General features: G+C 35.9%; 1 protein-coding gene across 2 annotated transcripts in view; it reads left to right on the forward strand.

Annotated features, from left to right (window-relative positions):
- Positions 1-23,894, forward strand: part of LOC145668440 (thrombospondin type-1 domain-containing protein 7B-like) — a 1,268,628-nt gene that overhangs the window by 786,061 nt on the left and 458,673 nt on the right. For both annotated transcript variants that reach the window (XM_081736305.1, XM_081736304.1), the window contains exons 7-8: positions 6,660-6,789; positions 17,809-17,939. In XM_081736305.1, the coding sequence (XP_081592431.1) occupies positions 6,660-6,789; positions 17,809-17,939 (261 nt within the window). The remainder of the gene's footprint in view (positions 1-6,659; positions 6,790-17,808; positions 17,940-23,894) is intronic.

Here is a 23,894-nt window from a genome sequence, read left to right on the forward strand (position 1 = left end):
TGATAACGGTATCACATATAAAATAATCTAGTGAGCTCTTGTTCCACCTTCGATTATCTTTTATCTATTTGAAGATATTACATAATTACTGTAAAAATAGCCATATTTTAATTTCGCCGTGAAGGGGCCTCTTACACTGCGTTTATAATGTAGTAAAACCTTCGACTCCAGATCTCTCGTATACAGAAAGTCACATACTTACTCTTACATTCACCAACGAGGCTGTATTAGATTCGGACATACAGATTAACGTTCGATCCGAACCACGTGAGTTCCCACCAGGAATTCGAACCGAGATCTCCCGCGCTAAAGTCAGGTTCGCCATCCAAATAACCATGTGGGAGCTGGCGTATAACCCTTAAAGGGAATCGGAAAAACGTTCATAAAGCAATTTCACTTTTTTTTAAATGTGATTCAAGTTCTTTTTGTAATAATCGATTCAAATAAGTGTAGTAAGTGAAATATACATAATTGTAAAAAGCAAATTTTCTTCAACGTGATTCTTACTTTTTATTTTGTCATTATTATTGTCAGAGACTCTCATCTAATTGCTAACTAATATTAATTACGTTTTTCATATGACCAATGAATTGATTTAGAGCTTATTTTGAGTAAGTTACAAACCAAGAACATCTTCAACATAATATTCCACAATTTTATATATAGCAAGTCAGGGCCTACTACTATGACAAGCTTGATTCGAATCAGATGAATTCAGTGTATGCTTTTATTTTATTTTCAAAATTATGACTCAAAATATCTCCGCCCTCGATTCCGGAACCGAAAGTCTTGACAACTAACTACAATGCGAAGTTTGATCCTCTTCGGATGAAAAAGTAACATCTTTAAGTTTTATGTCCCACGGAATGCCGGTTAGGCTAAAGGAGACGGTGGTGGTGAGAAATAAATGAAAATGGTGGAATAACTAAAGTGGGAGGAAACCGGAGAATTGCGAGAAAACCAACGCACACGGTGCTTATCCACCACAAAGCTCACTTGGTGCGAGCTGGGATCGAACCAAGGATCCCATACACCAGAAGTGTACGCTCTGCCACTGGCCCTCATCTGATCAGGTCGTTTGAACTTGTACAATATATTTTGTCCTTGCTTTTTCAGGAAGAAATCAAAGAAAGAACAACAATAGAAAATATAAATTTTTGTTATAAATTAAATATCATAATACCAAAAATTTCCTTTAAACATATAAATTGTAAAAAAATAAAAAAAATAAAAATAAAAATGCGTTCAGTATTTCTTGAATTGTAAATGAAAATTAAATATCTCAGTTTTATGTCCCACAATACGCCATGTAAGATAAAAGAGACGGACGAATAATGAAAGTTAATAACTATAAAAAAATTGGTAGAATTAGAATGTGGAAGAAAGCGGAAGAAGTCAGAGAACACTCATGCACATGGTGTTGTCCTCCATAAACTCACATGGCGTGGGATCGAAGCAGGAACTGAACTAAGATACCATGCTCCCATTCTTCAACTTTATAGTTAGGTCTAACATCGTCATGTCACAAGCCAATGCTCGATTCAATTTATATAGAATTTTCATCTATACATTCAAACGTACAATTTATTTGCTTTTAAATAGGTTATTTAGAAAAATGAATTGGCAAACCAATGGCAAATTCCTAAATATGTGTAATAACAAAAAAGATTTTACACTATAATTCGCATTCTTCAAAATTGCGATATACAACATATTCCTATACAGTCTTGCAAAAGAAAAAAAAACCTGGCCACCCGTGTAGAATTGCCAGATTTTTCAGAGAGAAACATGGAAGATCTTATGATTTTTAATGGGATAAAACGGAAGATATATGATATTCAGAATTTATGTAACAAACTTATATAGTTTCACATAGTAGCGAAGAATAATTTTAATTGGAAACTGGGTCATATTCATTAAAAAATAATTGCAACGCATGCAACATACAAAAAAGTATATTATTACTCCTGGTGGGAAATTACGTGGTTAACATCCCATGTCAAGCTGTAGGTTCTTGTATCATGTAAATCCAGTCATGAAAGCGACACTAAACTAAAATCCTTCTAATCAAATAAACTTCATAATTCTTTCCTGACTTCTAATTAAAACTTTAATGAAGACTGCATCTTTTAACAGTCCCTCATCCTTCTTCAATATTCAAATGATCCTTGTAGGACATACCGAAATTTACAATCACTTGAAGTTTGGCTTTTTTATTAGCTCATAGTAGTTTCTGTTCCAGATATCAGAACGGTCTTGGGTTCTACTCCCAGCGGAGACACTTGGTCCAAAAGGTGTAATGGCTGTTTTCAGGCCAGCCATCTTTAGTGAAGTTTCCTTGGATTTTCCTCATTCACACCAGGCAAATGCCGGAATGGTACTTAACATGCAGGTCGCTTCCTTTCTTTTCATTTCCCCAGATAGTGAGCTCGCCGAAGAACATCATCCCCTATACGTGACAACTTAAATCCATAGACGCTGTTAATGCCCAGAAATATGTACATACAAATAAAATAGACCGAAACTGCGACATGATCGAGACGGTGTTGACAGACGAAGACTGAGATGTTAAAAAACGGAATTATTCTTAAATTTAAAAGTTGAGGTGTTGGTTAGATACAAGATGAAAGCGTAATTTGTTGCATTTTCTCTCTGAATACAGGTACTAAGTTACATTGGTGGGTTGCATAGCTAACTGAACTGTGTGAGAAATCAATTCTTCTAATTAAAAAATAATAACCAATTCCTCCAATTAAAAACTTGCAAGAAAACGTTAAATTTACTACAAAAACGTTAGATCTGACATCCTTACATCCACTTCATTCTAAATAGTCTTGTACTCTTGGAATTAAATCAAACAAATATAGTTTTACTTTGGCCAATTGACATATTTATTTAGAACCAAAGTACTAAAAGGCCAATGTAATGTTTTTCAGAATATCGCTTTCTATGTGCGTGGCAAAGATTTTTTATTTAGACCGTAGAGGCATCATATATATAATGTTATTTGTCACTAGAAAATTGAATAAAAAAGTAGTGATCTTCGAAACCGTATTAGTAGCTAAAAGCGGGATTCTTGACTCTTATCGAAAGCAATAGGTTATGTTTAGAGAAAGCTTTATGATCCATCACGCAAGCTATACACATTGTCCTGTTACACTCTTTGAGGCAATCCAGATGAGCACGTGCAAAATATATACGTGTTGAGATGATCAATGTTAGCAATTAATCATTTAACTATTGTTATCATACAACAATAACTTTGACAGACTCCTCGAATTGCTACAGTGGCTCCATGCTGCGCTATCTCTGATTGTTACACCAAACTAAACTTGCTTTACCGTAAGTACTTGTGAAAGTTAAATGAAAGCTGAAAATATACGGGCCAATTTTATTTGTAGCAATAATTGCATTTAACATATAGATATTATGGTTTCTTCTTTTAATATAACCTGAATTATTTACTCTGTGAGGACAATAAAAAACAGTTTGTTTAAATCTCAAAACATGGTTAAATAAACATTACTTGGCATCATTCACTATATTGTTCGCCCGGGACTGTCCCTATTTGAAAACTCTTGTCTTGGTGTCCCTTTAGTTCACATTTTGTCCCCGTTGTCAGTCATGGCGGCCTTTTCACATCTTGCCTCTATGCCGTATCCTCATTGCAGTATTCTAACTATTACTTTTAGTATTATCATTCGTGTAACTAAAGTTTATTCAAGGAACGTTCAGTACCTCATGTAAACAGATACACGTGGTGATTGTTTGATTTTATTGGTTAGAGAGCCTTAGAACACCCATGCAGCAGAAGAAAATAGTCCTTGCTTATAAGGCTCATTACTAGAATTCCTTAGAATTAGACAACAGAAACAACACTTTATCTAAGAACTAAATTGAATTAATGCAATAAAACAGAATACGCGTGCATTGAAAATGATTTTGACCCAACTTTAGCGCGAATCACAGTTAACAATATGGTCACATGCGGGGAATAAGTAAAACATCGACAGGGTACAAGCACGTGCTTCTCGAAAAAAACCGCTGACCGATAGCCAATCATCCGATGACTGGCGGAGTAATACAATTCTGCAATGTTTACATCAGGATCAGAAGGTTCGTTGAATGAACTTTAGGATATTTTGCTAGAGAGACCATGACACCTACTGAGAATTGAAAGAACAATTTAAGGGGGTCAACAGTATTCTTGAAGGGATCTGGACTTCCTTTAATTACTCCTATAAGTATTATAAACATTTACATTGACAGTTAAATATGTAATATTAATTTATATAATATAGCACTTCAATATTGGTAAAGTGCGCTACTTCACAGTTTGAATCTAAGACGTATACCTTCCTAATCACCATTAGTGATATATCATAAAAATAAAATAAAAAATATATATAGTGCTATTTAGATACTTTCTAGAGATGGACGCAGAGAAAGTTGACCTCCCACTAAAGTGTCCTGGTTTTGGAGATTTACCTCTGACTAATGTGTACTGGTTTGGAAGTATTAACTTCGACCAAAATGTCCCGGTTTTAAGATTCACCTCCAGCTAAAGGTCTCGGTTTGGAAGTCCTCCGATCAAGGTGTCCTGGTTTTGAAAATGTATCTCCGACGAAAATATCCCTATTTGGAAGACATATCTCTGACCAAAGTATCGCCGTTTGTAAGATTTACTTCCGAACAAAGTGTTCCAGTTTAGAAGATTTGCCTTTGACTAAAGTATCCCGATTTGGAAGATTTACCTCCGACCAAATATCCCAGTTTGAACGATTTACCTTTGACCAAATTATCATAGTTTGGAAGCTTTAACTCTGACTAAAGTATCCCAGTTTTGAAGATTTACCTCCTTCTAAAATGTCCTCTCTGGATAAACAGTCCTGGTTTAGAAGTTTTACCTTTGACCAAAATGTCACGATTCGAAAGATTTATCCCCAACCAAAGTATTCCAGTTTGAATAATTTACCATCGACCAAAGTACGGCTCAAAAGTTTTCGAAAACCCCGGATTTTTGTAAGCATGTACTGTGATCCTACTATTTTAACACGAGAACTTTACCGCTCTACATGAGAGGTACTCCTGCCTATAGCATCAAATTTGACGACAGGTGAATCAAGGTCTGAGAGGTACTGCAGATGATATATCAAATCATAATTCTTAAAATTGAAACCAAAAAAGACAATTTGATATAGATATTGCATAGTATAAACAAGAGTGTGGAAGGTGAGGCGAGATATTAGTTTTGTTTGGAAAGTACAGATGGTGATCAGAAAAATGGAAACACCTGTAGTTGACAACACGTCAGATGTATGGGTTTGCAGTGGTGTCATGGCGCCCGCAGCGCCGGACCGCTGGTGGTGGTGTGTTAGATCGGTCTCCATACTACGTCAGGCGTAGTGGAACAGCAGTGTCCAGCGGCTGCAGCAGACGGAGGTAGTTTAAAATGGGAGACCTCTCAGATTTTCAAAGAGGGCAAATTGTTGTGCGCGGTTATGTGGAGTGAGTGTGGCGGCAGTGGCTACTGTGTTAGGTGTGTCGCGTGGGACAGTGTCGAAGGTGATGACGGCCTACACAACACACGGGAAAACCACATTAGGGAAGCGGAACAGTGGGCGGAAGAAAATCATGAGTGACAGGTCACTCCGGGTATTAAAGCGCATTGTCACGCAGAACCGTCGTGCCACTGCGGAGCAAGTGAAGGCGGAACTCAATCAGCACCTCCCTCACCCTGTTTCGACAATCACAGTCCGCCGCGAATTACATGACATGAACTTACGGGGTCGTGTTGCACGGGCCAAACCGCTCATCAGGAACCATAACGTTTCGCACGCCGCAAATGGTGCCGCGACCATGCAACTTGGACCATTGAGTCCTGGAAACGTGTGATATGGTCGGATGAGTCATCCTTCACCCTATTCCCAACCACGGGCCGTGTTTATGTGTGGAGAACGCCCAAAGAAGCTTATGATCTGCAGTGTTTCCGCCCAACTGTGAAACATGGCGGCGGCTCGGTGATGCTGTGGGCCGCCATATCATGGTTTTCATTGGATCCTGTGGTCACACTTAGCGGACGAATCACTGCCAACGATCATGTCGCAATTTTAGGAGACCACTTGCATCCTATGGTCCGGATGTTGTTCCCGGACAATGACACCATCTTCCAGGATGATAATGCACCCATTCACACAGCTGGCGTTGTTGCAGCGTGGTTTGAGGAACATCAGGATGAAGTTCAACACCTCCCCTGGCCCGCCCAATCCCCAAATCTCAACATAATTGAACATCTGTGATCCGTCTTGGAAACACGACTCCGGCAACGATTTCCACCTGCATCCTCTCTCACAGAACTGGCCGATGCCCTGCACGAGGAATGGTAAAATTCCACTTGGTACCATGCACGACCTCTATGCCTCCATCCCACGTCGTATCAAGGCTGTTCTGAAGGCGAAAGGTGGCCCGACACCATATTAATCTGGTAAGTTGCTATTTCGTTCAGGTGTTTCCATTTTTCTGATCACCATCCGTAAGGCAAGATATTAGTTATTTAAATATATAAATAAAGAACGAGCATTACATTGCAATAAAGATAGATGTATAACAATTTTCGCTCCGTTTTCTTACAACTTCTTTCGTTCTCTTGTCCTTTTCAGTCTGTGTCTAAGTGATGGTCGAATACTCCCTGCCCGGGTTCGACCGTGTGTTGTGCCGCAAGATTGTGTTGTGAGTCAATGGTCATCATGGAGCCGTGTGCAAGAAGGCTGTATCGCTGGCTCAGGGAAGGTGAGTTCATCCCACAATATCGTCATTGCCATCGCTATCGTATTTTTTGAGTTGACAGGTTACTTGCTACTCAATGAATTTGAGTTGAAATTTTATGTTTTACCTATTTATACAGCACCAAGGTCATAAAGGACAGAGCCTGCTTTTCCGAACCACTAATGGGACTTGAGTCTGATAGGTCTGGCGAACGTATAGACTAATATGCAAGATCAACCATCAAAGTAAATCTCCATCACACTATTTCGCCTCCACAAACTTGCTTCACAAGTACAGAACTTCAATGCTCCACGTCCCTAATGCAATTATCATATTAAGATGTCCATATCTCGATACTCCTTAAGTTTACAGACATGAAATTGAATATTTGGCTTCATTTAAAATAATTAAACATGTATTTCGGCGTTTTATTTGTACTTGACCAAGATGGGATTTTTTTTTTAAAAAAAAGGCGAGAGCACTTATTATAGTAAAATGTCGAAATCTGGGAATACACAAAATTTGGTAGCCTATTTAGACTTTTTATTTAAAGTAACTGAACGCGTATTTCAGTGTTTTTTTAAAAAAAAATTTGACCTAGATGGGAAATAAAAGGGGATGGGTTGTTTACTAAGATTCCCATACTAGATATTCGGTTTTTGTGCCACACTTCAAGTTGAGACAAATTCTATATGAAAGATAAAGAGAAACACAAATTATTGGTAGCAGTAACCTATAGGGGAATTTACTGGTGAGTGTACAAAATAAACAAGAAGTGGGCACGAGTTCCACAAGACATTTCAAGCCAACATTTTCTATATGGATTGAAATCTTGGTTTCAGCTCTTAGGTAACCTTCATTGCAAATAATAATAATAATAATAATAATAATAATAATAATAATAATAATAATAATAATAATAATAATAATAATAATAATAATAATAATAATAATAATAATAATAAAAGTTTCCACATTCTTAAGACGGTTCAAGAGAAAATTGGTAAAACCCTCTTGTTAAAGTCGGTTTTGTTTTGATACCGTTCAATCTTATCGTATTCCCTTTCACTACAGGTAGTTTAAAAAAATAGTGAGTGTTTTGCGCGCGAGATGGCCTAAGTGTCCAAAACATCAGCGTAAATAATTCCTAGAGTCAAGCCTATGTTATTAGACAACTGGTGGTTGAAGCTACAATAAATATAAATTAATATCACGTCTTCGTCTGTCATCTGACAGATTTTCTAGAAAAGTATTGGGCCGTTGAGAATATATTTATTGTAATTGAAAATTACATTATGACATGCATATTAAAAGACTAATAAAATTAAAATATTTTAAAATCGAAACTAGATATCTTCATTGCTATTAACATTAACAGTGAAATGCTGCGATGAATGAATTATGTATTTACCTGCTGCTTTTTTCCACGAGTCACTGTGACTCAGTGGAGCACGCTTATTGTTTGTGGAGTCTCAGGGCAGACTCCAGCTCTTTTCAGTTCGTTTTTAATTTTATACGTAATTACATAACGTAAATATTATTTTTTTAAAAACAGAAAATCTATGGTTTATGCCTGGCAAGGTGACCGAAGATACCTAAAAGGATAAATAAGTGCCATGCGGGATTTGTATCACAAATCTCATTTTCAGTGCACTATTTTGGAAAGTTTAACTTCAATCCCCTTTGATGTGGAGAAAGAGATGGTAATTATCTAGAAATATCAACAAATAAATATAATTTATTATAAGTCAAAATTCTGACTATAAATGTAACTTCCAACAAAATTAACACACAACAATAATTTCCTGTCCTAACATTAATACTCTTTGTGGTCAGATTCGAAAATTTCTTTGACCTATAAGTGCCCATTAGAATTAGTTACTTTCCACCTTCAAACTAACTTTATTGGTTAACGATTTTGCTAGGTTACTTTTCAAAGTTAGGTTAAGCAAATCGAAACTGTTAATTTTGCTTACATACCAAATATACTTTGAAGTGGTCATCTTAATTTCTCTCCCCGTCGTGAAATACAAAGAGGTAGATCCAAAATAAACAAAAAATGATACAAAAATGAAATCTTCTGTTTTAAATTTTCCAATGCTTCTGTTGCATTTAAAAACTTCTTTAATTCAAACATATCTGAAAGTACCGATTTTGCAACAATGGCAGCTGGATCATTTTCACAGTCAATGACTTATCTGAAAAGAACAGAGATTGGAACATCATGAGATGTCCACGTATTGCACTTGGTACTGCTTTTCCAGAAAGTATATGCTTCACAACACTACTGTCATAGATAAGTTCCAAAATCTCTTTGAGTCTACCCTGGCATGATGTGGCCAATGGATTCCAGGAAGCTCATCAACAGATGAAGTCCACCCAGACGTATAACCATTTCCTTCAATGGACTGTCTTCCTTTTCATTTGCTATAATTCCAAGTGCTTTATGGAAGAGGGGTTGGTCAAATGTCAGTATTGGAATGGCATTATTCTTCAGGGTGTAATCACACACGAACATCAAGGTAGAGTATATGCAAGACTCATTTGATGAGTCCAAGTCTGTCATAGGAAGGAAAGTTACAAATTACTTCCCAGGATGATGTCCTTTCAGAAGAATTTCGCATGTACCATGTCTTGTAGGAACAGGACGTTCTAAAGCATGAGACGTGCTGCATACTGAATGAAACTTCCTTGGGCCAAATTATGATGGACAGATCTATTTGTCTCTGCTGCACACTGTTGGTAACGTTGTACTTCGGAATAAGAATCCCATTTCATGAAGAAGGGCGACTAGAAATTCTGAACACTATTGTGATGCACTGCAACTCTCAATTCCAGGCGCAAAGGAGCAACCAGCACATGTGGTCTAACGGCTTCCATCAAACATTGTACAACTGCTGCATTTTTATGTCTTTCTTTTTCCCTATCACAAGAGCATTTAAAAACCATGTTAGACTTTCAGGTAAGAATTCCAAATTTTTTGCAGCATCATGTATATCTTCAGGACTAGCATACTCATGAGTTATCACAGCACACTCTGTTTTCGCTTCTAAGAATTTCTGCAGATGTTCCTATGAGTAGCCTTTTCTCCTCCACTGATCCGGCTGACTTATTTCGATGGTAGCCATGCAAAATAGCTTCAGCTATTTTTCTAAAGACCACAATGTCTGGAACTCCAGCAATTGTTGAAATAATTACTTGATTTCCAAAGTGCTCCAAAATACATTTTTTTCATATGTACTTTTCTGTAGGGTTCCAGTTTTATCAGGAAGGTAATTTCTCATACGTTCAACAAGCTCTGTCAGAATATTTTGTTCTTCTTCGTTCTCTTCAAGGTAGGAGGTAACTTTGAGAAATGTTTTTCGGAATGGCGGCGCCCTGGGCGGTCGCCCGGGATACCAGCCCTTAGTCTGTATGATTTTTATTATTTTTACAATTATTTTGAGGTAAAATTTCTCATTTGCATCAGATATAATAGTCAGAAAATGCATACATACACTCTATGAAAGGCGTTAAATTCCATTATGGCTGTCATTTTCCAATATGGCGGCTTCATGACAACAGTGGCATTGGTACACTTCATTTCATCTTTTTTATCACATTTTTTTTTCAGTAAGAAACAACTGTCAAAATTTCTGTTGCAATTTGTTTGCGGTTCAACCTTATTTTAACCCGACTAAAAGCTTTTACTGGCACTGTTACACTTTCCAGTGATATCAACTCATGTTCCATTCAAACATATTTTAATATATGACTTTTTTTTAAATATTTAACATGCAACAAGGTGGCAGTACGCTAAGTCGGCACCTACAATTACGTGGACCCGTAACATTAACCTACTAAGGCAAGATTGCCAACTCAGCTGTCCACCAAACATTAATCTGCCAACATTTTTTTTTTTTTTTAACGAGAAGCATGTTACAGGTTGCTCAAAGCAGTGATGATTTCAGGAGGTTTCCCGCGGAGCTACAAGATTCCCCCCGGGCAAATCTCCGATCGTACTCAACAAAGTTTGTCAGTAGTTTTCCAATACTATTTCAATTCCCTGTGTATTAAAATCTCCCAGACAAGTCGCCTAAAATCACCACTGGTTCAGAGTGTTGGTGGTGTGTAAAGTGTCCTAAAAGTTGTTACAGTTCGTATATTCATTGGATATACTTACATTTTGATACACTTGAATGCACTTTTGGAGTCCTAAACAATTACTGAAAGTAGTTTCTATAAACTTTTCACATCATGATTAGAAATTGATTTATTTTTTGTAGTTGAAGAGGTACAAAAATGTAACTTTTTAAAAAGTATCTTTAAAGGATCAGTAAAGAAACAAGAAACACAAATTGTGTAAATTTATATTGGAATTCAAATGGAGCTCAATTGATGAAATTCACAATTCAGTCCTTGCAGTGATTGATCCTGTTAAGCTCAGTAGTTCTCAACATGGGTGTTAACGAACAGTAAGTACGCCAGAAATGTTTACTTGGGAGGGTGTTCAAAATAAAAAGGGGTGTGCTCTCAGAATAGTGATATAATTTTTAAACAAACTCAAACAAGAAAACAGTATATTTTGTTACGCAACTATTGCAATACTACTACTACTACTACTACTACTACTACTACTACTGCTGCTGCTGCTGCTGCTGCTACTACTACTACTACTACTACTACTACTACTACTACTAATAATAATAATAATAATAATAATAATAATAATAATAATAATAATAATAATAATAATAATAATAATAATAATCTTTATTTTAGTTCCGCGAACAGCTTTTGGCAAAAATACAGCACTTGGTATCAGAGTATGTGATGGCATAATAATACTACTAACAAATAAATAATAAGAAAGAAAACAATAAAAAGAAGGGTACTAATATAAAACACAATGTAGCTAAAAGTCAGCTAAGCAGAAATAATTCCTTGTCAACGCAGTAAAACTTATCAAGTTTTCCATCCATCTAAAAAAAAAGAAGCTAAGAACAGCAGTCATAAAATTACATTTGGCTTAATGTTTCTAAACGTCATTGATTAAAAACTGTCAGTCAGATCACATAAAACTTTCACATTGTTTGATACAATAAGTCTAAAATGAGCTTAAAGAATATGTCAATCTTTTTTAAAATTTCACATTTCCAATTCAGAGGAACTAAAATCATGGTATTTCTTATGCTATGATTTGGCACTTTAAAACCTATGTTTTGTAAACAATATTCACTGATATAAATGTTATCTAGTATTTTTTGCATGCATACTCTGTCGAAATTTTTTCGTCTATTCATAAGGCTTTCTAAACCCCAATAATCAGTCCAATATTCATAACTACGTGAGTAATAGCTCATTTTCATTTTAAAACATAGAAGTCGAATAAAACATTTTTGCACAGATTCAATCTTGTTTGTCAAAGTTTTAGAAATGCTGTTCCAAATTACCGAACCAAATTCTAATTTTGGTCTTACAAGTAATTTATATAGAAATACACACGTTTTATCTCTTTGAAATAAAATAATAATAATAATAATAATAATAATAATAATAATAATAATAATAATAATAATAATAATAATAATATCAGCTCTTCGCAGTGGTAGGTTCAATAAAGTAAGTTCACACATTTGAGCATTTATTATTATTATTAAACTAAGTAATACAGTGAAACCTCTCAAAACGGACATCGATGGAACCGATTATTTGTCCGTAAATGAGAGGTGTCCCTAAAAGGAAGGGTTCTCTCTTTTTTTTTATAACACCACACCACACATATTTATGGCATGGAAGAATAAGAGAGTTTGTCCTCTTACGAAGATGACCACAATTGAGAGATGCCCGTTAAGAGAGGTTTCACTGTATTAGGAATTAACATCCACTATTTTACCCAGTAGTTACATGTGAATTGATTACATACGAATTATTGTAGTCTAATTATTTTCCAAATTTCTGCTATTATTTCAATTTATTCACCCCAGCAAGTTTTAGTGGGTGATTTTTTTTTTCAAAATATTAATTGGGAAAAAATTCCCTCGTCCCATGCTGAAATCACATTCGTTTAGTAATTAATACTGTACATAGTTTCAATTTCATTATTTTAATATTATAACCCTGTTATTAACGTTAATTGTTGTAATATTATTTGATCTCTTAATCTCCGTTCCTGCCCCTTCCTAGCTACGTTATTGGCTCTGAATATCTTTTATAAGAAAATTATTCATTGATTTAGTTGTTTTCCAGAAATTCAGTTTTTCAATTTACAAATATGTTGTATCTTTCTGTTTTGTCTTCTTTAATATACCCTAATTTTAATAATCCCAGGGCTCATGGTGGTCTGATCTCTTGTAAATAGTTGAAAAGTGACCAAAAATGGCCAAAAGCACACGAAATAGTGACCAAAATCTCATCATGCCTCTGTTTTCCTTTGTCAATTTCTCCAACACCTCTCTCTTTGTTTGTTCTTTTGTTTCTTCTTTACTTCTTCTTTTTGAGCTTCCTCCTTTCTTAGGTTTTCAAAGTATGCTTTGTAGTTACGGTAAGCAGACTTAGCAGATGTAAAAAGCTTCTGAGTAAGTGGAACCAGTTCTGGCCTATTTCCGAATTTCTTCATCCCAGACATTATATTTAACTTCGCATTAAGAGTTCTCAAAAACGTGAAATATTCGAATTCATCACCTACTCTTAAGAAGAACATACAAGAAGCATAGCACAAGACGAACATGATGAACCACACAAACACACATACACAACGTTGAATGGGGCATTAACTATTACGAGAGAAAACTAAAAGATTATTATGATAGAAGGAAGAATAGAAACAGAAGGGTTCTCAACCTCACTTTGAGAGCTTAAGCATTCACCAACCGTCCACTGTGCTTTAGAAAGAATAGAAGCTGAAGTGAGAATAAAGCTGACTGTTTCACATGTGGCAGCAAGTACTGAAGCTTTCAGAAGAGTAATGAGTAACAAGTTTCTGCCTTTTTCCATTTGTTTTTATATTTTTCTTAGAAAACTGCCAATGCGAAACATAAATCGCACGAAAAAGTCACTTTACCTCTCAAACAAAGTAACTTTTAGTGACAAATTTTTTAAAAAAAGTAACTTTTAGTGCCCAACTTGAAAAAAAGTAAATTTTAGTTTAAAAAATTGACTCGCTATGAGCACTGTTCCGCTCAATGAATTTACGTAAATAAAAATATACTTTACAAAAATTAAGCTAGCGCCAAATGCCTTCCTGCATAACACTAGACTCAATCTAAAAAATATATATAATTCTTACTTCGATCGATCTCTTCATTTCTAAAAACGTTTTCACTACACCCTTCTAACGTCCGTCCGTTGATACACCACTTGCAGAGCAGGCTCGAAATCAGCTACAGAGCTTTGGGGTCCATGAATATGTTAGGAGGGGCCAAGTCATTAAAAATTCTCTTACAAATATCTAAACTGTGCATTTTGTATTGAGGTCTGGAAGGACATGAAAAATTTAGGGGGCCAGTCCCTCTTTAGCCCCCCTCTGGTTGCGAGCCTGTTGCAGAGTAGCACTTACCACCTGAATCTGGTATAGGCTTATTACTATATTGTCACATTTTTCCTTATTGAGGAGGAGGTAGGTGAATGACCGCTCAAGACGTTGCCAATTTCAGTCATCTGCATCTGTCTATCAATCCCTTTTCTCGGAAACGACCGCGGAGCCCAAGAGGATAGGTATCCGCGGTCTGTTTTGTCAATTGTTTCGATCGAAATATCGCCCGAAACAATGATTTCATGTGGTTCTCGAAGCCGTACATCAGAACAAGGTCGCTTCGTATTTTGAAGTGAAATAAATAAATAAGAATATTGCCTTCTTTCCTAAACGCTAAATCTTTTTTAACTCAATGTAATTTGCTTATAATTTTCATAAAAATGCTCATAATGAAATCAAATAAAGTGCAAACGGTAGCGGAAGGATTAAATTTTTAGTTGGCAACACTGTTAGATAAGCGGCAACTCTGAACACGTTGAGAGAGGGAGAGGGAGGACAAGGGTCAGTTTCTTACCAAATTCCATCCATTGTTGTTTCAATGTTGACTGTTAAAAGTAAGTTGTAAGCTGTATTGGTGTGTGTGTCTTTTAAAGAAATAAATAAATGAAAAACTCCTCTGAAAAGACTATTTTTTACCGTATCAAAGATGGCGTCGGTGAAAGAGAAAGCGCAATGTGTTCTGTGGTACGCAGAGCTAACATAACCAATTCTGGTGTGTCGAAAGTTCACCAAAGAGTTCAAAAATCCGGCACCGACTGAGAGTGCAATCCGAAAGTGGCATGCTAAGTTCTTGGAGACAGGAAGCGTCCTGGACCGTCCTCAAAGTGGGAGGCCGCCAACATCGCCTGCAACAGTGAGCAGGGTAAGGGAAAGCATCATCAACAGCCGCCTACGCGAATGTGTGGACGTAAATGGCGCCCAGTTGGAGGTGTGGCGGTGAATGAACTGAGCTGGTGCAGATTACAGGTAAAAATTTAATCCTTCCGCTACATTTGCACTTTATTTGATTTCAATATGAACATTTTTATGTAAATTATAAGCGAATTAAATCCGTCCATACTTTATGAAAACCCTGTATATATATATTTGAACTCCCAGCTGCTAGAATTACCTATACCCTAGGGAAATTAAAGCAAAGTTTCCTAGCTTCTGTTGGATATACATTACACTGACTTTTCTACAATCACGTAATAGGTCTGTTTTAGCCCTTGAAATTAGGCTTCTAAATATGTTCTATCTATTTATGAAGAAGTTAGGGATAAAAATATCAGACAGCAGAAACATCTGCTTCATATATATATATATATATATATATATATATATATATATATATATATATATATATATATATATATATATATATATATATATATATATATATATATATATTCTACAGAAACAATATAAAAATAATTTATCTATGAAAACTCACAAATAGGCTTTAACACTTAGAGGTCTCAATTGTTTAGAACATTTACAGTCTTTATATACGATTTTGGAAATCTAAATAGCCTATAATTATCACCTACATTAAGAAACTTGCTATAGGCCCAACGTAACTACAAACTTCTCAGTCCAAATCTGTATCCGGATCTATTGGAAAGATTTCATTTTTATACCAAGAACCACATTTGTACATTTTCCCCACCATTTCACTGTCTTCTACTATAAATGATTCATGCCGTTTAGGGTAAGACGGCGAAAAAAATCCACTTGATTACATCAACATCGAAAAAGAAGTTCTGGAGTAATATGTTTGCAAAAACATCCAAATTCGACAGACCTCAGAGTTCCAATATGTACTGCTTTGATACATTTTCTTCTTCAGATTTTATATTCTTGCTAAAAGAGACCGCTGCTATAATTGACGTATAGCATAACAAAATGAGACAATCATACACCCTTGGTAAATCATATGATTTATTGTAATAATGTAATTATTTCTTTATAACGCTTAGGAACATGGTAAATCCACGTACATTACTAAAAACATTTTTCTTTTAATTGCTAGCTTTAAAATTATCGCCAGCCAAAGCGTTATGAATTTTCTGGCGGACGAAAATAGCAATTTCATTGCTTATAAGAGTTGCTAAGGCTAGTTTTTTTTTTTAAAAAAAAAAAATATGCTTCTCTTCCTAAGCGTATGACAAATAGCACATTATATATTCTATTGAATTGAGCTATAAAACTGAAACATATAGAAATTATAGGCCTCGCCATAATTGCCCCACATAACCCTATTAATAATAGTGATTATTGTGGATCAGATCAAAGACTTTGCAGTTTAAAAAAGGAAACAAGAAGTTTAGAAATGATCCAAAGAATTGATCAAAAGATTTCGATCTTGGTCAAGAATTTTAGGAATGATCAAAAAAAAATCATCAAGAGATTGCGATCTTGGTCAGTAATTAGTTTGTGGATCAGGTGTTACAACATTTTTTAACGGCCTCTCCAGAAAGAAGAATATTGTCAAATCTAAATAAACTGGAAGCTTCATATTACTGTGTGTCCTGTTTTATGGAAAATAAAATTGCATATTATAGTTTATTATTATTTATATTTTGAAATTAATAGGGACACCAAAGTCTTTTAATTGTTTAGGGCCTTTGAGGTTCTTAATCTGGCCCTGTCTAAACTAAGGATTACACTCAGTGGCGGATCCAAGGGGGGCTATAGGGGCTATAGCTCCCCCTTGACACCCAGGTTTACACTGGATTAAATGGGCTTCAATCCTGCTTTACACTGGATAAAACGGCAAACTATGGTTCAGCCCCTCCCTTGATCATATCCTGGATCCGCCACTGATTACACTCACGGTATTGAGAGATTGGCTTGTGTATAGCCCGCTCCCCCCAGTTCTTTGTCACCGGAACTGGAAGAGTCACTACTACTACTACTACTACTACTGCTACATCTACTACTACTACTACTACTACTACTACTACTACTACTGCTACTACTACCGGTACTACTACTACTACTACTACTACTACTACTTATATAGAGAACAGAACCCAACCAACCCCTGCGGGGCTTCTAACCCGTTCCTACTTCTAATACTACTACTACTATTGCTACTAAATACCACCACTACTACTACTACTACTTATACTAAAGCTTCCTTAGCACAAGATTTACATCTTATATCTTCATAACATGCGATTCCGATTCATTATGAACTAATATGAATCGTTAGAATCACTATGATTCGTTAAAAATCACTGGGGGGAGCGGGCTATACTCAATCCAAGAGATTTTTTCTTAGATTTTTGGTGGGAAGAACAGTTGTGTAGACAATTGTTCCGCTCTCTCTCTAGAAAAGAAAGTTTTGCACAACTAGAACAAGGTATTTTGCAAGGATATGCTAGGTGGTCGCTAAAATGCTTGATTTACAAGATTATTTCATATCAGAACTATCTTTGCACTCTAATTTTTTATAATACAACAAATTGTATATGTACAGTAGATGTTGCTGTAAATTTCTATTAGAGACATATACACATTTAATAATGTTATTGACTTGTTTTCAGGTTAAACCAGAAATCCACCAGCGCAAAAGAGATGTCGTTAAAATGCAGCAAGGGGAAGGACAACCCTGTCCCCATTTGATGGAAACGAGGAAAATCGCTGAAAGAGAGCAGCTTGCAATGTGCTCAGTCAAGTAAGTGAAAATATTTTAAAGTTAAAAATCATCCTTACTGCCTTGTAAGTGATAATAACACTATTCAAAACCAAATAACATAAACTTTTGTTTATTCATTTTATTGTTGAGAATTATTTATACAAGTCTAAATACCATCGAATCTTATCAATTTTTAATATTACGTTATTGTTTAAAAATTTTGTTCAGTATTCCAGCTTGAAATCTTAATATGACAGTCAACCTTCGTCTAATTGCATCTAACAAAATTTTTCATGCTATTATCAAAGAAATGTCCATTCAATGTTTTAGTCGATTAATCAGCATACACAAAACACTATTAAAATACACTAGAAGAAATACGTTTAAGAGCACCTAGTAAAAAAATCACGATAAGTTGATGCATAAAAAGAAACTAATAGTAGTCTAGCAACATGTAATTTATGAAGTATATCGGACATGCTATACAACGTGTTCCAAACCATTCTGCACTGCTCATAGAAGTATATCATTTAACCAACCCGAATGAACACAGAATCTACTGTGTGAGCAGATAGTCGGTCGTATAAATGTTTAATGTCTAACTAGGATATGGTAACCACCTCCCCCATACATCTTGATGTAGGCAGGCAGAGATATCCATCTGCCTATGGGCTTGGGAAATACTCCCCAAGTTCATCATTGTTCCTCCTAAGTTTACCATTTGCTGAAATTTGCCATTCAAATTTACTATTCTCTCCCCAAATTAACTATTCTCCAGTTTGATTGTACTATTTTCAATAAATAAATATTTGCCTAAATATTCCCATGGTGCACTCTGCACCCTAAACACACTTCTGGGATATCTGTAGGTGGGCGATCGAAGTTGCTAGGCTCCAGCTGCCTGTTACGTTTAGTCCATTCATACCTCAAACGTGTTTGATAGGACTTACGTTAGTACGAGATCTAGCAGGTCAGGCTAGAAGAGATTTACCAAATAGAGTACGATGCTTTGTTCTCGGAGTATAGGAACTCGTGTTATCCTGCCGGATGATAGTCTTCCAATACATCCAGACAAGTTCGAACGATAGATGGCAACACAAAATAAGACACACTAGACACACTTTCCAGAAGAAAGACTAGAAACCAGAGGTGAGCGGGATTTGTAGCTTATTGCAGTCCATACCAGAATGCCAAGTATGGTCCTGTATATCGAACTACGGATACGCACAACGATTTCACAGTTTCCGAAATAGAAACGCATGCCATTGCTGAATACCACTAATCTTATCTCGTCTCACCACTGCAGTCTCTCCTGACACTACCGGTGTTCTTGGTGACTAGCGGGTGTCACGAGTAGAACAGATGTCACGAGAGAAACACAAAAACATACGTACAAACTATGCGCTTGTTCACATGGAAAGGAATATACGGTATTTTTAACAGTTGACATAAAGTCAATTATGGCAAAACCTGAATTACCTTTCTGTCTACGAGCTTCGTTATACGTCGCGGGGCCACTAATGTGTGTGTCTGGTGTGGAAACCTTCTTGTCAAGGCAACGACACGTCACTACTCACAAATCAGGAAACTCTGCAGATCACCCGTTCTCTCGACGACCACACTATGCGGCCTCGCTCGAAGTTACATACTGTTATTTGCACAATAGGCATTCGCTGGCACAGTCATGATATTGTAGACGCAGACTGTGATTCAAATCGTATTCAAGTAGGCTACACTGAGAAAAAAAATTTAGATGACGTACTTAAAAAGATAGGTTACATGCGTAATTCCTGTAGTTTTTGGACTTAAAGTACAGCAGACGTATAACTGGAAACGCATGTTTTATAATACTTTCTGTATAACTGTACCATCTATACGTACTTTCTTTATGAAACAATGTAGGCGGTCAGGATCTTACATACAAATGGACGTATATAACATATAATTGGCAAAGGTAACGTAAGTATACGCATGTCATATACGGAAAACTGTTAGATGTCAGACATCCTGCAACGGCATGATGTAACATCTAAGGGCAGTGCCTATGTACCATACGGATAACGTATGCTCCGTACTGATTTCTATTGTAAGCAAGAGGATACCGTATATTTGTACAATATACCGTTGTCCGGAGAACGGATTTTTCTCTGTGTACCAATGTTTCATAGCTTAATTATCTTCGGTAACACTGGTCCAAGTTAACTTAGGTTTACTTAAGTTACATGAACTTAGGTTTGATAAGTTTAGGGTTACTTAAGCATTTTAGTGTACTTAAGTGTCTTATGCAATTTTATACCCTTGTTATCTTCGTTTAGATTAGGGTAATTAGCGTAAACTTAACTTACTTTTGTTTAACATTGTTTACATTAGATTAGGCTGGTTTATTTTTGTCTTGTTTTTGCTTTGCTTAAGAGGGTATTTCCAAGCATTTCCGTAATGACACTGAAATCGCGCCACTCGTAATAAACTGTTCTTAGCATATACTGCCATCTATCTGATATATATAAATTTCAACTGTGTTGTAAGTTGCATCAGCTCATTGGAAACAGTCGTTTGAATCACATTGAGCTCGCAGACTGAATGACAATGCTCCAGTTCACATGGTTGTTGTTGTCAAGGCTGAAGTGCTAAATCCAGGTTGTAGGGTGGATGATGAATCTTTTCGAATCCAGACGGTTTCACTGCAGCCTTGAGAACAATAGCCGCAAAGACTGAAACACTACCATGCAATATGCATTACTCAATGTATAGTGACTGGTGCAAATAACTGCTTCCAACGATCTAATGCAGTTAGACAATTGAAACTATTACATTATTATCAATGGCGGATAATTTAGTGTCAGGCCAGAGACGTGGAAATACCCTCGTAGGTTAGTGCAATTAATATTGGGTAAGGTTGTAGCCTTCTAAGAAGTAAACCAAAAGTCTACGATATTTTAACACTACTTCAAATATACTATAGAATAAACTCGGCTTCTATTTTATAATTTATGACGGTCACAGTTCCATTCGTGTATTTCATAGTGCTTTTTGTACTTAAACAATTCCTGTTCCAGTTATCATATCACTAAAGCTTGGACTTGTGTGACGTAAAGGTAAAAAACCTTTGAAATATGCATCCATTTATGCCCTAAAAATAGCAATATATGGTATAAAATATTACAGAATGCCCTACAGTAAATAAATTCTATAACATTATTTACGTTCTACGAAAAAAATAATTGTCCAATAGTAAGACTATACCAATCGATGGACCTCAATATGTTGAACAAAAATATATGCATAAATGTATTAGATCATCCCATACTTTTTTAAAAAAGGAAAACTAATTCTTATGACTGTAAAAAATGTATTATTCGTGACCATTAATAACACTGGTCTACGTCCGTTTTGCGACTGGATGGACAATGGTAGCACATGGAATGCAAAACTATTGTATTCCAGGAAGTTATTCAAATATTTGAAACGTAGAACATATACTATTTTATTTGAACATATTATTGTTATAATAATTTTTACCCATCATTAAACTCAGCTGAGTATTTATATACGAAAACAGTTTGAATATTAAACTGTTCACAGTAGTTTTTCCGGATAAATATACTATGGTACAAGTGTAGGGTTACCATTTATTGTTATATTGTATTAAAAGTATCAACATTCAGTTTGCTCGTACTTGCTAATAGTACATTTGATCTGCGTGCAAATTTGTTGTACCTCGATCATTTTCAGAAGAAGACACTTGTGATCCCTCCATTAAATGATTTATTTAGTGTACTGTTCTGTGCGGAGGAAAGATATATAACGTTATAAACATTTAGTTATCTCTATGGTTGTTTTGGATTTTAGTGGACATCAAAATATGGCATTTGATGGTCGAAAGTCCAAGAACGATCCAGATATATTTTGGAATATTTGTGGTCCTTTTACAACCCCCTTTTACAACCCCACAACAAATATTACCGAATTTGCAAGAAAAGTGTATAGTGCATATTTAGGAATTAAACTCACCAACATAAATCCTGGGCACCATATAAAGTATGCAGGACTTGAGTAGAAAATCTATACTAAGGGCCAAAGAAAATGTTTCAGTTTTGGAATCCCAAAAGTGTGGCGAGAGCAACATAACCATGTACAGTAAATGACTACTATTTTTGTATGGTAAATGTATTTGGTATGAGCAAAAAATCTAAACACACCCTTTAGTATCCTGACCTCTTCTCGGGAAGAAGACCTGTTCCTCATAGCGATGAAATTCCTTTTCCTAAATTCAGCACGTTTGTAGTTCCCGTGACTACGACGATTCCTGTGTCAACACAAATGCAAAAACTAATGATGCGGAATTTGTGGTGTTAGACAATCAATCCAGTTCGTGCAACCCTTTTGTTCAAGCAGAGTTAAACGATCTCATTCATGATCTTGATCTACCAAAGGCGTCTGCAGGATTACTAGTTTCAAGAGTAAAAGAAAGAAATATGTTAGCCCCTGGAACAACCTATATGGTCTATGTCGGAACAGAGAGAAACATCTATTTAAATATTTTCAAAGGGACAAACACTATTGAGGCTATGGCATGTAAACACAATGCAGAAAAATAGAGTCTCCTTATTGATAGCTCAAAGCAGAGCTTAAAGTGTGTGTGTTGTTATATAATGGTAACAGGTTAGCATCAATTCCTGTTGGCCACTCAGTACACATGAAAGAAACCTACGAAATTCCTGCATGAATGAAATTACTGTCTGAAAAGTTAAAGTATGCAAGTCACAATTGGGTTGTGTGTGTCGTTAAAAATTTTCTTGGAAACTTCAGGGCGCATAACTACCAGATTCTAGTTGACACTTTGCTGGTGACTTTCCAGAAGTTAAGGGTAAATATGAATGTCAAGCTTCAGTTCCTACACGATCATCTAGATGTATTTCCGTCAAATCTTGGGGCAGTAAATTGAAGAACAGGGCAAACGCTTCCACTAGGACACAAAAACCATGGAGCACCGATATCAGAGAAAGTAGAATGAAAATATAATGGCCGTGCTTGCAGCGTGACGTTCCCCAATCTAGCTACTTTAGGAAATCAAAGAAACAAAAGTTTTTGCCTAAGTAGGTAATCATTCTATTGTTCGTGTAATAGTTTAGCATAAGTACAGGTATCAGTTGTTGACGGTGTGTACCCATGAAGAGAACCGAATAATTTAGCTTAATTACCTGAGCTTTTAGATAGTGAAGAGCTCACTATTGAGAAAGAATAATGTAATATATGGTTCTAAAAAAATATCTAGAACAGTAAACTTCCAGCTGTGTATTATGTAGTAAAAAGTAGTTTTCTGTTTTCTTTGGTATGTACAGTAATTAGACAGTAGTGCTCGATTTCCTTTGTGTGTGTATGAAACTTCTGTTAATAAGTATGATTAAATTGCGAAATATTCTGACGTGATACGCTAAAACGAACTATATAACTAAAATCTGGACCTCGATTTATGAAAACATTAGTTTAAACATCTGTCAGCCAAAAAGAAGTTTTCATATGTAGACCAGTGTAATTCGCAGGTTTTATTATGTTGAAGAAGATTGTTTAAAAAGTGGTGTTAAGGAGCAGATTGTATTTTCGTTTGTGCTCTGCTAACGGCGACAGACACACAGATCTGACAGTGACACTGATATGCGACAGTTACGCACTCAAGTTACATGTAAATATCGATATTTAACAAAAATTCCTAAGAATAGCGGTTATTATAAGAGATTTACAAAGTTATTTTGCTCTGAATAAATAAGTTTAAGCTTTGAATCATCGATCACAGAGCATTGCTGATCCCATAAGGGAGAGCGGAAATGGCTTTCTCCTCATTTGCAGTAGTAACAGATATACGAGGAGCAGTCAAGAAGTACCCGTAATTTCGTTGTAGCTCTTTATTATCACAATGTAAGCGCATATTTACTTGATGGCCTTCACACACATTTGTTCACACACCGCTTCTGCTATTGCTAGAAACACCGACAG

Source organism: Thermobia domestica, chromosome 13, assembly GCF_964235325.1.
Source record: "Thermobia domestica chromosome 13, izTheDome1.hap1.1, whole genome shotgun sequence".
Taxonomy (NCBI): domain Eukaryota; kingdom Metazoa; phylum Arthropoda; class Insecta; order Zygentoma; family Lepismatidae; genus Thermobia; species Thermobia domestica.